Genomic DNA, 13,764 nt, shown 5'->3' with positions numbered 1-13,764 from the left:
GGTTTTCTCACATCCTTCTCATTTCTCTTCCCAATTTTTCCTCTACTTCTCTAACTTGCTTTTCCAAATCCTTTTTGAGTTCTTCTATGGCCTGGGGCCAGTTCATGTTTTTCTTGGAGGCTTTTGTTGTAGGCTCTATGACTTTGTTGTCTTCTTTAGGCTGTATGTTTTGGTCTTCTTTGTCACCAAAGAAAGAATCCAAAGTCTGAGACTGAATCTGGGCACGTTTTCGCTGCCTGGCCATATTCCCAACCAACTAACTTGACCCTTGAGTTTTTCAGTGGGGTATGACTGCTTGTAGACTAACGAGTTCTATGTTCTATGTTTGGGGGGGAGGTGCCAGCTCTGTCAGAGCCACACTCCTCCTTCCCCAAGGACCCCCAGTCCAGACTGGGCTTAGATCTTCAGCAGGTTGGTGCACTCCTGCTCTGATGCGCCACTTAATTCCTCCCACTAGGTGGGCCTGGAGCTGGAAGTAACAACAGCTGTAGCTGCCCCACCTCCGCTGCCCCCGGGGCTGGAAGCCGAACCGCGAACTCCTTCCACTCCTGCAGTTTTTCCCACTAACCTTCTCCGCAGTCTTTGGTGTTTGTGGGTCGAGGGGTCTGGTAACTGCCGCAGCTCACATATTCAGGCGCTAGGGCCCCCTGCGCCCGGCTTCTGGTCTGGATCGTCCATGCCGCTCAGGCTGGGCTCTGCTCCGCTCCGTTCCCAGCTCCCAGCTCCGTGTGGAATAGACCTCACCCAGAGACCATCCAGGCTGTCCTGGGCTGGAGCCCTGCTTCCCTCTGCTGTTCTGTGGGTTCTGCCGTTCTAGAATTGGTTCAGAGCCATTTTTTATAGGTTTTTGGAGGAACTCGGGTACGGAGCTCACTCTAGTCCGTGCTTACCAGCCGCCATCTTGGCTCCGCCCCCCTAATTCTACATTTTAAGGAGTTCTTCAGTGAATTTTTGTACTACTTTTTCCATTTGGCCAATTTTACTTTTTATAGGAGTTCGTCTCTTCAGTCAGTTTTTGTATGTCTTTCTCCATTTGGCCAATTCTGCTTTTCTAGGCATTCTCCTCTTCACTGGATTTTTGTGCCTCTTTTATTCTTTGGCCTATATTTTTTAGGTGTTATTTTCTTCAGTATTTTTTTGTGCCTCCTTCACCAAGCTGTTGACTCTTTTTTCATGTGCTGTCATTTCTTTTCCTAGTTTTTCCTCAACTTCTCTGATTTTTAAAATCCTTTTTGAGTTCTTCCAGGAATTATTTTGGAGGCCTGAGACCAATTCACATTTTTCTTTGAGGCTTTGGATGTAGCAGTTTTGACTTTGTTGTCTTCTTCTGAATTGATGTTTTGATCTTCCCTGCCACCACAGTACCTTTCTATAAACAGGATCGTTTTCTGCTGTTTTCTCATTTTCCAGCCTATTTCTTGACTTTTAGCTTTGTATTAAAGTTCAGTTCTGTTCCCAGGTTTTGGGGGCGACACTATCACAAGCTTCAGTTTTTTGTGAAGCTGTTGTCAGAGCTAGGCCTGGGGATTTGTAAGCTTTCAGTTCTTCTAAGTGGTATGATCTAAAGAGAGGTGTGTTTACTATCCTTCTGGCCTGTGTCTCTGGTCCATGAGTGACCACAAGCACTCTTTTCTGCCCTAGAATTGTGACCAGGGTCTCTGTTCCCCTGCTGTTACAAGCTTTGGTGTGCTAGTGCTCCTCTTCACCCAGGGACTCAAACTCAGACCCAGGTATGGGTTATGCAACAATTCTGTGCCCAGTGCCAGCAAAAGGACTCTTGTAATCTCCTTGTCTTGTCATTTAACCTCTGTTTGCCTCAGGTTCATCAACTACAAAATGGAGATAATAGCATTTACCTTGCCCAGTTGTTATAAAGATCAAATGAGATAATGTTTGTAATGTGCTTAGCATAGTGCCTGGTACCTTGTAAGCACTATTTAAGTGTTTTTATTATTATTATTATTAATTATTATGATCTGTTCCCTCTTTCTGGGTGATCTCGTCAATTCCCATGAGATCAGTTCTTATCGTTGTATAGGTGCTTGCTAAATTAATATATATAGCCATAGTTTCTTTCCTGAGTCCCGTTTCTGCATCATCAGTTGCCTGTTAGACATCTCCAACTGGATGTCCTGTAGGCATCTACAGCTTAACATGCCCCAAATGGAACCATTATCTTTCTACCTCTCCTCCCTTTTTCTGTTGATAGTATCTGTCCCTCCAGTCATCCAGATTCACAACCTTAATTGTGTCCCTGCCTTTTTGTCTCCTTTAGTCTCTGTATTCATTCATTTCCTAGAACTTACCCTTTCTACGTCCACAGCAGTTTCCCTCCATGTTGCCTCGTTGCGGTCTTGGATAGTGTCAGAAATTTTTATACCATAGTCAGGGTTTTCGTCCTACTTCAGTGAAATGAGTAAGCCTGGAAATGTTTAATGGAACTAGCTACCAGCACATTCCCTTTCTTTTGTAGAGTATAGCCTTGCTTCTCTAGGCTTCAGAGAACCCTGAAAGCTTAAATGAGGAGAAAAAAATTAGTCTGCCCTTTCTTTATCCCAGCCACAAAAGAGCAGAAGTTTGGGGGAGCTGCTAGATTATATTTCTAGTTGACCCTACCTTTCTATAGGCTCTGAGATGCCCAAGAAGGAAATTAATATCTCAGCCCAACCGCAAAGGAAACTAATCGCAGAGCTGCTTGTTTGATTCTACCTTCACTTCTGTGGATGAGGATTTATAAAATTTTCAAATAGGAAGGATTAATTCAGAATACATATCAAATCTTTTAACCAAATTAAATTAACATTATTGATTTACACACTCATTTTTCAAAGCTATTTGCATGTGTATTTGAAAGATGAGATAGTCTGTTTTTCCAAAATATAAATAAAAGTGAAACACAGAAAATCAGGCATATAAGAATTCTGGTCACTTCTAATGGGTATAATTAACAAATGAGATTCTACTATTGTGCTCTGTTTCTTGTCAATAATGTATGATTTCTAAAAATTTCTCAATTTTAACATTTCTCAACATTTTTCTAGTAACCTTTCTAGTAAGCTTACCTAAGCTTATTTTCTTTGGAAACAAGTCTCTTCAGAGTATATTCTTATAATTGCTATTTGTTCAGATTTTTGTCTAATACAATTTAGTTTTGAAATACTTTAATTACATTGACTTTAGTAGTGAAAACCATAGTATTGAGAATTGACCAAGAAAACAAGAAAGAGACAGTAGGCAAATCATAAAGTAAACCACTTTCTTAGAGATGAGAACAGAAGCAAAGAAGAAAGATTTCAGACTTTTTTTTTTTAACATCGTTTTTTAATGTTTTGAATCAGGTGGTGTTCTCTCCATCCTTATACACAGGTTCGATTGTGCGGATCGACAGTTCCATTCTATACCTGCTACCTGGCAGGCCCTTATGGATAATCCATATGATGTGAAAGAGCTTATTCCTGAGTTCTTCTACTTCCCAGAGTTCTTGGAGAATCAAAATCGTAAGATTTCACAAGTTATAAAGTGAAGAATTTGACCGCTTCATAGTAGCATGGAGCTTGAGATATTTTCAATGGGGAAAAACATTCTCCTGAATATTTTGTCAACCAAAACGTCATTCTTTGTATGATTTATTTTTGGGCAAGGTGATAAAATCCATGCTTGGGTTTTAGGGCAATGGTATAAGTAACAGAGAAGTTAGATGTATTGGACTTGGTGAGAGGGATCATTGTTTAGGTAGCATTCATCTGAGAATATGAGTAGGGAGATCTGCTTTTTTCTCCTGCAACTCTTCTCATGTCTTGAATAGGCATGGGAAATGGACAAAGACATAGAACACTAACACAAAGCGAAGATTGTGGACAAGACTCGTTCAAGATTGTAATCTTCTTAGAAATTTACTGTATGTTTTTAAAGCGTAGCATAAAAACACAATTAGTCTGTAAGATGAGATACAGCTATCAGTAGATTTGGGGTTGAGGCATAGTGTTATAGAAAGAGTGTTAGAAGAGACATAAGGAATCTTAGGTTCTAATAACATTTTTACATACCTTATTTGTATAGCACTTTATAATCCTCTGTTTTGACGAACATTGGCTTGTTTGATCCTCGTAAGAGTGCTTAAAAGTGAGTAAGGCAATTGTTGTAATATCCCCATTTTATAGAGAAGATTTTGAGGCTCAGATTTGTTCATTGATTTAGCCAGGGTCACTTGAACCTGGATCTTTTTTTTTTTTTAATTTTAATTTTTATTTACTTATTTTTTAAATTTTTTTTTTTAATCTGGATCGTTTCACTATTTGTCCAGTATATTTTCCACGTCTCTGCCCTGGGCAAATTGCTTGCCTTCTTTAGGGTAAGTTTCTTCATCTGTAAAATGATGGTTTGGGTAGAATGATTTCTGAAGGTCTTTGAGTCTGCAAGATACAAAATACCAAAAACACTTTATTGAGTTATGTGCCTTAACCGTCAGAAGAAATCCATTTCCCTTATTTTCAATGTGAGAATACTTGAGGGAAAATATTAGTGGTAATATTAATTCGAATTGTCAGCAGGCATTGTTTTATCCTTAGAAAGAGGTTCCAGATATTTCTACATTCATTTTTCTCATCAATCTAACTCAACAGAGTTCTAATTTATTTCATAATAACTATCATTTCATCCTTTAAAATAGTGAAATAACTAATTAAAAACTTGATTTGTACAATAGCTACAATTTTCATATTAGTCAACTTCTAAAATAGAATCCATTCAAGAAAAATAATTTTATTTGTTGAATATGTTATTAGAACAAAATGCATTCTGGTTTAGTACTAAAGAAACTAATTTTCTGTTGATTCTCTAACTTCACTTTTATACCAATGAGAAAAAAGCAAAAGAACCTAATATCATCATATTTTGATCTCAGGAATGAAGCTTATTTTTCCCTACTGACATTCATTTTTAATTACTTTATTTTTCTTTTGTGTATCATAGATTTCAATTTGGGGCGCCTACAAATCTCCAAAGAACTAGTTAATGATGTGGTTCTCCCCAGATGGGCTAAATCTGCGGAAGATTTCATCTATAAACATAGGAAAGCTCTGGTAAGACTTCTCTTCTTGGTCTCTCATACAGATTAATAAAAGAGAAGCATATTTTTCTTAGAGGCTTAAAAAAGAGTTATTTATTTTTATTGATAAATCTCTGTGTATATCTTACTTTAAGATTTGATAACAAAGTATTATGAATGTCAAGTTCTACAAGGTGTTCATTTTATGTGAAACCACCTCAGTCATTAATGCCATAATTTGGTTTACTTTATATTCCATAGTTGCTTCTGTTCTTCTGGACTTTGTTTCCACTATAGGTATTTATTACAATTCAGCCAAATGGGGCAGTTGTGTTAGTATGCTTCACTACCTTACTGAGGTCTTTTTTGTTGCAAAATGAGTAAACCTATCATTTGATGTTGACAGACTTGATGTTAATGTCATCATCTTGGTAAAAGTCATCATGCTGGCCCACCCAGTTCCTTATCTGAAAAGAAATAGTAGAGAGTCTGGAAATTTCCCATGATGCTCATGGTCCTTATGCTAGTTATTGCTAGAAATCAGCACTCCAACTGTGACTTCCAGCAGCGCCCTGAATTGACATTATAGGCATTCACAGTTCTCTCCTTTCTACTATTTGAACCCAAACAATGATTATATCCCAATTCATTATTCCCATGAAGGGGATGAAATAGTGAAATGAGTTAGTGAAAAAAGGCAGCTTGAATTAGGCTAATGCTCCTTGAGGGCAGAAACTTTTTCATTCTTGTCTTTGTATCTGTAGTGCCTAGTAAATTGTCTTGCAATATAATAAGTTCCCACAGGTGGCTTGCTGAATTGAATCAGATTCTCATTTATTGCCTCATTTGGGGACAACTTTAAAGGGCAATAAAACTAGAGTATAACCACACAAGTCAACCTTCAGAAAACAGCTTCTATACAATTACTTTAGTGTCTCCTCTCTTGCTTTTGTCTGAAAGGAACTTGAAATCCAAAAAGGTGCTGTTTAGCTTTTGAGAAGTTGGCATTTTTCCTCGGGTATTTTTTTTCTAAGGACAGCTCCAGTATTTAGTACAGTGCAGGGGTTTAGTTAGAAAAGCTGGTTAACTTTCTAGTTGTTCTTGAGTAATAAGGTCGTGGTGATCCATTGGTTGTTTGAAATCATTTCCCCTGTTTTGGGCACACCTACCATACTTGGATGGAAAATGTGATGTCATCAACGTGGGTGCTTCATGCTGATCATAACACTCTGCTCCTGGCTGACCCTCATCCATGTCTTCTGGTAAATCCTCTCCCCTCCAGGGCACCCACTTCATGTGCTGGGGGTCTTATCTCAGCATCTCACATGATTCCTTGAAAGGATTCTTTGAACTTGGTTCTCTTACACATCTGTAAAAACATGCTCTCTGACTTAAAAATTGGCCCAAGGGAGAATAGAAAAAAATGTGTTGCAAAATAAGGCTTAGGAGGAAGAAATGCAGTCGATTAAAGGCTGCAAAAGAAGCCCGAATCTTATATATCATGAATTCTTTCTTAAAGAAGATAGTTGAGAAGTACAGTTTATGGGGAGGAGCAGGAAATGATTGAGTAACAATTTTGGAATCATGGTCTTTTCGCCAGTGGTTAAGTGACTTTTCAGAGCAAAGATCAAAATTAATACCAATTATAGAAGAAAGAACAAAGATGAAAAGCTACAGCATGTTTTAATTAAAACAACTTCCATTTGACTTCTAAATAAGCTGTTGAAGCCGAAAGAGGTGGTGTGGCGTGGCGTGCTGAATGGAGAGCTAGCCACAGAATGACGAAGATCTGGATTCATGAGTTCCTTCCTTCCCCAAAAGCCTGGAGACCACCTTAGCCAATAACTACTTGTTCTGCTTGACACTAACATTGATTTATAGTACTTGAAAGTTTGCAAAATGCTTGACATATATTAACTTATTTAATCTCCCAAAAGTTCTGTGAGTGGGGTATTATCACCCTGATTTTACAGATGAAGAAACTGAGACCAAAAGAATTTAAATGATGTGCCCGAGATGACAGCAGCTTATAAGGCAGAATTTGAACTCAGATATTCCTGATTCCAAGTCCAGTGCTCTGTTTCACTCTGCCAACTCTTTGCTCTGTAGGGAGCCATGGCAGTCAAAGACAACAGGGATTTAGAATTTAAACTTGTTTATGGCTTATCGGGGAGAGGGAAAGGTGTTGAGTGATTTTGAGCAGCTCTATCTCATTAAATAGCTAAAAGTCATGGAAAGCTAGAAAAATAAAACAATTTATGGAAAGCTTAATGAGAATGCAATTAAACCTCATCATCCCAAGAGCATATAAGGATGAAAGTGGAAGCAGGATAACAAAGAGTTAAGTAATGGAAGTGACTTATAAAAAATAACTATAACAAACACTTTTCACAGTGAGTGACACTGGAGTCACCACATTTGGACTTTAAAAATCACAGTCCCTAACATGCAGTCTGAGCAGATAGAAAGGTCCTAAGGAGTGCAGAGATGGGAGCTGTAATTGGACTCAGCAAGTATACTATGAGGATGTCTGTGCTGGAGCCAGCCCCTTTTGAGGGTTGGAAAATCTCTTAACCTGTCTGAAGCAGTTTACTCAGTTCTGAAGGGAGAAGTTTGAGCTAGATGACCGCTCAGGTCCTTTCTCGCTCTTAAGTATTTGATCCTAGGTTTGTCTGAAAGAGGGCAGGGGAGGGGAGAGGAGGGGAAAGAGAACAAGCATTTATTAAGGGCTTGCTCCTGCCAGGCATTGGGCTGAGCCACTTTACACACATTATTGCACTTGATCCTCACAACTACCTTGTGAAGTAGCTGCTGTTACTATTCCCATTTTACAGTTGAGGAAATTAAGTGCTTGTCCAGGGTCATGCAGCTAGTGAGTGTCTGAGGCTGGATTTAATCTTCAGTCTTCCTGACTATGGGCCCAGTGCTCTATCCAGCGCTCCATCTAGCTGCCAGCGAGCATTTATCAAGTGCCTGACGTGCCAGCCATTGTGCTAAGCTCTGGGGAGACAAATAAAGGCGAAAAGAACCCGTGCCCTCAAGGAGTTCAGAGTCTAATGGACGGAGTCAGCATGCAAACAACTATGTTCAAACAAGGTACATAACAGGATAAAATAGAGTTTATCTCAGAGGGAAAGCACTAATGTTAAGGAGGACCGAGAAAGTCTCCTTGTAAAAGATGGAATTTTAATTGAGATTGAAGTAAGCTACAGAGGGACAAGTTTAATAATTCCTACCCTCAATGAGTTTACAGTCTAACGGAGGAAACAAACCTGTACATATAAGTATATACAAATTGGATAAAAGGTAAATTTGGGAGGGGTGCACAAGCAGCGGCAGGGACGAGAAAAGGCCTTGTATAAAAGGGAGCACATGAGCTAAGTCTTGCAGGAAGCCCAGGATTCCAAGAGGTGGAAGTGGAGACATGGAGGATAGGAGGCCAGCATGAACATGGATCATGAAGTGTGAGGAGGGCACATGGAAAAATACTCCAAATCACACAGATGCGTATTCAGAGCAGTCATCCAACAAGCATTTATTAAGTACCTGCTATGTGCTAGGCACTGTGCTAAGTGTGCTACAAGAGGCAGCTACAAGGAAAGGCAAAAAGCAATCTTTTACTTTCAAGGAGTCTAATAGGAAAGACAAGATATAAATAACTATGTACAAATTATGTACAAACAAGACATAGGATTAACTGGAGGTAGTATAAGAGGAAGGCACTGAGATTAAGGAGGAAAAACTGGGAAAGGCTTCTTGTAAAAGGTGAGACTTTACTAAGTCCTGAAGGAAGGGGCAGGGAACCAAGCAGTGGAGAGGAGGAGAGAGAGAATTCCAGGCATGGGGGAGAGCCAGAGAAGATGCCTGTAATCGAGAGATGGTGAGGAGTATGAGAAACAGCAAGGGTGGGGTGACTCCTGAAGAGATAGGCTGGAGCCTATCAAATATAGGATGTTATATATTTGATCCTAGGGCGATAGGGGCTATTGCTGATTGGATAGGAGTGGGGGAGGAGAAGAAGTGGGCGACACAGTTAAGACTTGTGCTTTAAGAAAATGAAAAATGGGCCAGAATTGGGGGAGACTCTGTGCCAGCCAACCCATCAGCAAGGTGCCGCAGCAGTCAGGTGAGAAGTGAGGGGGCCCTGCCCTAGGGGGTGGCAGTGTCCAAAGAGAGAGGGTAGGATGTGTTAGAGAGAGATGCTGAAGATGGAGACGACAGGAGCTTGATGGTGTTGCAGCTTTTGAGCTTTCCTTCCCTCTCTCACCTTGCCCAAATTATTCTGGATAGTCAAGACTTCCTTGTATTTATTTCCTGAGCATTTTCTTTATTCCTTTAAGAAGCATCATGTGCATTTGTTTAAATCATGTAAAATTTGTGGTTACAACATACTAGGAGTTACAAATGGGGATTTTCATCTTGATTTCCAGACACAATGTATAGTTTTATTTATAAGGTGGGAAGTATTTATTTTTAATGCAGATTATTATTATCCTAGGAGTCTGAGTATGTTTCGGCTCATCTTCATGAATGGATAGATCTGATTTTTGGCTATAAACAAAGGGGCCCGGATGCAGTGGAAGCACTCAACGTTTTCTATTATTGTAGTTATGAAGGTATGAATTTCAATACTTTCTCTTTTGTGATATAATAGTGCCTGGAAGCATCATTTGAAAAAGTTCTGAATGTGTTTCTATTTTATATTTATATTATATATTATAACACACATATTATATATATAATAACATTAACTATATAACCTAATGCACAAAAATGTAATTCTAATGACTCAAGAATTTTTTTTCCCCTTACAAGCACCAGGAATCTCTAGTTTTCTTTGTTTCTTTTTCCTTGATTATGTTAAAGCCCAAAAGGTGAAGTTTTAGCCAGATGGGCTCAATCTAGCAAAGTAAACCCTAGTCAAAAGAGTTCTGCCTAAGTGCTGCAGAATAATTTAGGACCATTCCAAATGAGGTTCTTGGGACAGCTCGATGGTGCAGTGGATAGACCACCAACCCTGGAGTCAGGAGGACCCGAGTTCAAATCTGGCTTCGGACATTTGATACTTAACTAGCTGTGTGACCCTTGGCAAGTCACTTAACCCTGATTACCTTGAAGGAAGAAACCAAAAAAAAAAAACAAGGTTCTTAAGACTGGCATTATATCTTAAAGGTTTTTTTATTGTTAAGTTACAAATAATTTATATTTGAATTTCTTCAAACTTCTGACCGGATAAGCCAATTTTAAGGTACAATTTAGACCACGGATAGGGAACCTGTGGCCTCAAGGCTGCATGTGGCACCCTTGGTCCTCAAGTGTAGCCATTTGGACTCGGATTTGTTCTGTGAAGTTTGGGTTTAATTTTGCTGACTTTGAAAGAAGCTCGATCTAGGTCTCAGGCAAAAATCATTAATAATATTCAACATTTGTATAATATTTTAAGCTTTGTAAAGCATTTTCTGTATATTGTTTCATTTGAAGGAATCAAAAAATTAAGTGCTTACAGTTTGCCCAGGCTGTGCATACAAATAGAAAAAGCTAGAGAGCCCCTGCTCTTAAGGAGCTCACATTCTAATTGAGAGACAACACATAAAAGAAAGATGGAAAAGCCCGGATGTCATAAGTCTTCAGCTGTGGGTAAATGGCAAGACTCAGGGGTCCTTAGATTTCATCAGTAGGTCAGATGACAGTGCTGGGAATCCACAGGCATAGAGGCAGTGCAGCTAGTAAAGTCTGATAGTCTTTCATCTCACCAGAATGAATAGTTGGTGACTGATCTCATCCAAGCTGTGTGAATAGTCAGGCCACCTCTGTGCGTTCTGAGCAGTCCCAGCTCGGAATGGACGACAGAGGAGAGCAAAAGGCGGTAAGGCGTCCCTAGTGGTGATGGGTCTTCTCCCTGCCAGGCCATCCCCCGCCCCCTCTTTAATCTTTGTAACTCTACTAAGTTCTAATACTGTAGGTGTTACTACCTCCATCTTATGGATGAAGAAACTAACGTTCAGAAAGGTTCAATGATTTGTCCGTAGTTACTCAGTTAATTAGTATCAGAAATGGAATTTGAATCCAGGACTCTCCTGATTCCAAATCTAGTATTCTTTACCCTATTGGACACCATCTTTTTATCCCACGTTAAAGCCAGTAGTTCTAAAAGCTTTGAATGATATTCATTTGTTCTTTTTAAATGTGGGCAGGACATGTCTGTGCATTTGTAAATAAGCAAGTAGTTTTCATGGGGACCATAGCTTATCAATATTGAGATGAATAAGAACATAGTTGTTATTGAACTCTCTGTTTCTCTTTTATCTCACGTGTTTGTATAGTCATGTGTATATATATATATACAAAGATCAGTACCATGTATCTGAATGTGTGTTACAGAAACCACACAGATTGGAATACGTAAATTAGCTCTGTTTTATTTTTCCAAAAGTACCAGAATATGTAGCATCCCTAGGGATTTGTATGTTTTGTGAGGAAGCTGTTCTCTTCCAATTAAATTCCTCCCTCTCAGATAGCCCTGTTACTCTCAAAAAGCCTCCAAGAATACCTGTAATTCACCCACTGGGGCATATTGAATATGAGCTCCAAAAACAGGAATTAAACCCTAGTATGTGCCTCCCTTTGAAATCCTGGACATATCCTACTTAATTTAGTTGATAATATATAACAGTCATTTATTAAGTACCTACTATGTGCCAGGCACTGTGCTAGATACCAGGAATACAAGAAACAAACAAGACAGTTTCTTACGAAGTTTACCTTCTGCTGGTGAACCATCGTCTTACAGTCTCTAACCATGCACATCTCTCCTTCACATGTCTTACACCTCCTATTCTTTATACGTAGGCACTTGTTCCCTTATAATATATATATAGTGGGTTGGTTCTTCTTTTGAATGTTCTTCCCAATAACTTTTCTTATCAATTCACTAAATTTGAAAAGACAGTGAATGATCCAAAATCCTTAATATTTTCACAACACAAAAAAGCATGATTTTTTAATTAATTAAAATTTTTTTCAACAAAAAATATCCATTTATCTGGGAAAAAAAAAGAAAACCTCAGATTAGTAGAATTTTTTCCATAGTATCATTTGGTAATAAAATTAATTTTCAGAGATCCACTACCCCAAACTCATTTTACAGATGAGGAAACTGGGACCAAGAGAGGTTAAGTGTCTTACCCAATGGCACCTGAGTAGTGAGCTTCAAGGGTGAGATTTCAAGCCAGATCCTCTGACTTCAGGATCAGGCCTTTTCCTACTATGCACTTAAATATGGAGAGCTAAGGAATATATTTTTTCCTAAAGTCATAAGTTTATATAGAACAGCTTTTTTTTTAGGAAATCAGTAAGCTTTAGTGTTTTCTGTTTAGTTCAATTCAGCACCTATTTATTAAGCATTTACTCTATGCAAGCCCCTCTGTTAGATGACAGAACAAAGACAGAAACAAAGCAGCCCCTATTATAATGAATCTTCCGTTTTCCTGTGGGGATACAAAATGTACAAAAGCATATGCAAAGTAACTTCAAGAAGGGAAAAATGCCAGTAGACTCCAGAGATCTACAGGTGGTGGTCCCTGAACTGTGCTTTGAAGGAAGCTGGGATTTCTAAAAAGTAGAGAGGAGAAGAGAATATGTTCTAGACAGAGGGAGGGAGCACCTGGACAAAGAAAGGCACACAAATGGAAGACGGAGTGCTGTGTATGATGAACAGCTATTTGGCCAGCTTAACAAGAATAGAGGATGTGTACAGGAGTATAATACAAAATAACGCTGGGATGGTCCTCTAAACTAAAAACTTGCCTAACTAAGCATTACTGATTTTGTCATGGTGAAGTTTCTTTTTCTGAACGTCATGTAAGAAATACATTAGAATCATTAGGATCTACTTTAATGGATCATGATGGCATCAATGTGAGGACCCCCTTTCAAATTTTGGAGATCAAAAAATATAGGCACTCTTATCTCCTTTCATAGATTATCCACAGAAAATCCACCCAATGTACTGGGGAACTTCCTCTTTAGAGGTCCTGACATTATGTGAATATACTAATGAAGGGAACACATGCTCTATTCGTTGGTTATCTCTTGCTCTCACCATATGGCCCGCCCACTTCCTTTCCCAGTCATAAATTTCCCTGATGATGTCCTTTACTCCCACATATTGCCAGGCAGGGTTGGTGTCCAGAGAAAGGACAGAGGAAGCTTCAAAAGGGACACCTGTTGAGGATAATTTTTGATGGAGAGAGGAAAAACAGAAACCAGGTGGTCTAGGCCAGTACTTCCAAGGGTTCATAGGGTGAAAATAGTAGAAGCAGGCAAGATTATTCTTCACCATTTAAATTATGACCTATTGACAGTATTGTAAGTGGTGAATTGAAGGGTTCATAATATTTTAGATAGTATGAGTTTAGAAATCTATGTTAATGAGTGACTTGTTGATTTTTTTTTAACTTATTATGGCTTTAGGAGCAGTGGATCTTGATGCCTTGACAGATGAAAAAGAAAGAAAAGCTTTAGAAGGAATGATTAATAATTTTGGGCAAACACCCTGTCAGCTATTAAAGGTAAATCATTAACAAATTATTGACATCAGGAAGTATCAAAAGTTGAATTGTTAAAGATTGGCATTAAAATGTTTTGAGAGTCTTGTATCTTTAAGCCCTTATTCCACAAGACCATCCAGAATACTATACAATATCTACATCTAGGTG

The 13,764-nt window shown here is 38.8% G+C and overlaps 1 protein-coding gene across 2 annotated transcripts in view; it reads left to right on the top strand.

Moving 5' to 3' along the window:
* NBEAL1 (neurobeachin like 1) overlaps positions 1–13,764 on the top strand; it is a 145,382-nt gene that overhangs the window by 110,963 nt on the left and 20,655 nt on the right. For both annotated transcript variants that reach the window (XM_036754372.1, XM_036754371.1), the window contains 4 exons: positions 3,367–3,497; positions 4,972–5,081; positions 9,546–9,663; positions 13,520–13,617. In XM_036754372.1, coding sequence (XP_036610267.1) covers positions 3,367–3,497; positions 4,972–5,081; positions 9,546–9,663; positions 13,520–13,617 — 457 coding nt within the window. The remainder of the gene's footprint in view (positions 1–3,366; positions 3,498–4,971; positions 5,082–9,545; positions 9,664–13,519; positions 13,618–13,764) is intronic.

This window comes from Trichosurus vulpecula, chromosome 4, assembly GCF_011100635.1.
Source record: "Trichosurus vulpecula isolate mTriVul1 chromosome 4, mTriVul1.pri, whole genome shotgun sequence".
Classification (NCBI taxonomy): domain Eukaryota; kingdom Metazoa; phylum Chordata; class Mammalia; order Diprotodontia; family Phalangeridae; genus Trichosurus; species Trichosurus vulpecula.
The sequence above is the reverse complement of the archived record's forward strand: the minus strand, read 5'-3'. Positions and strand labels throughout refer to the sequence as shown.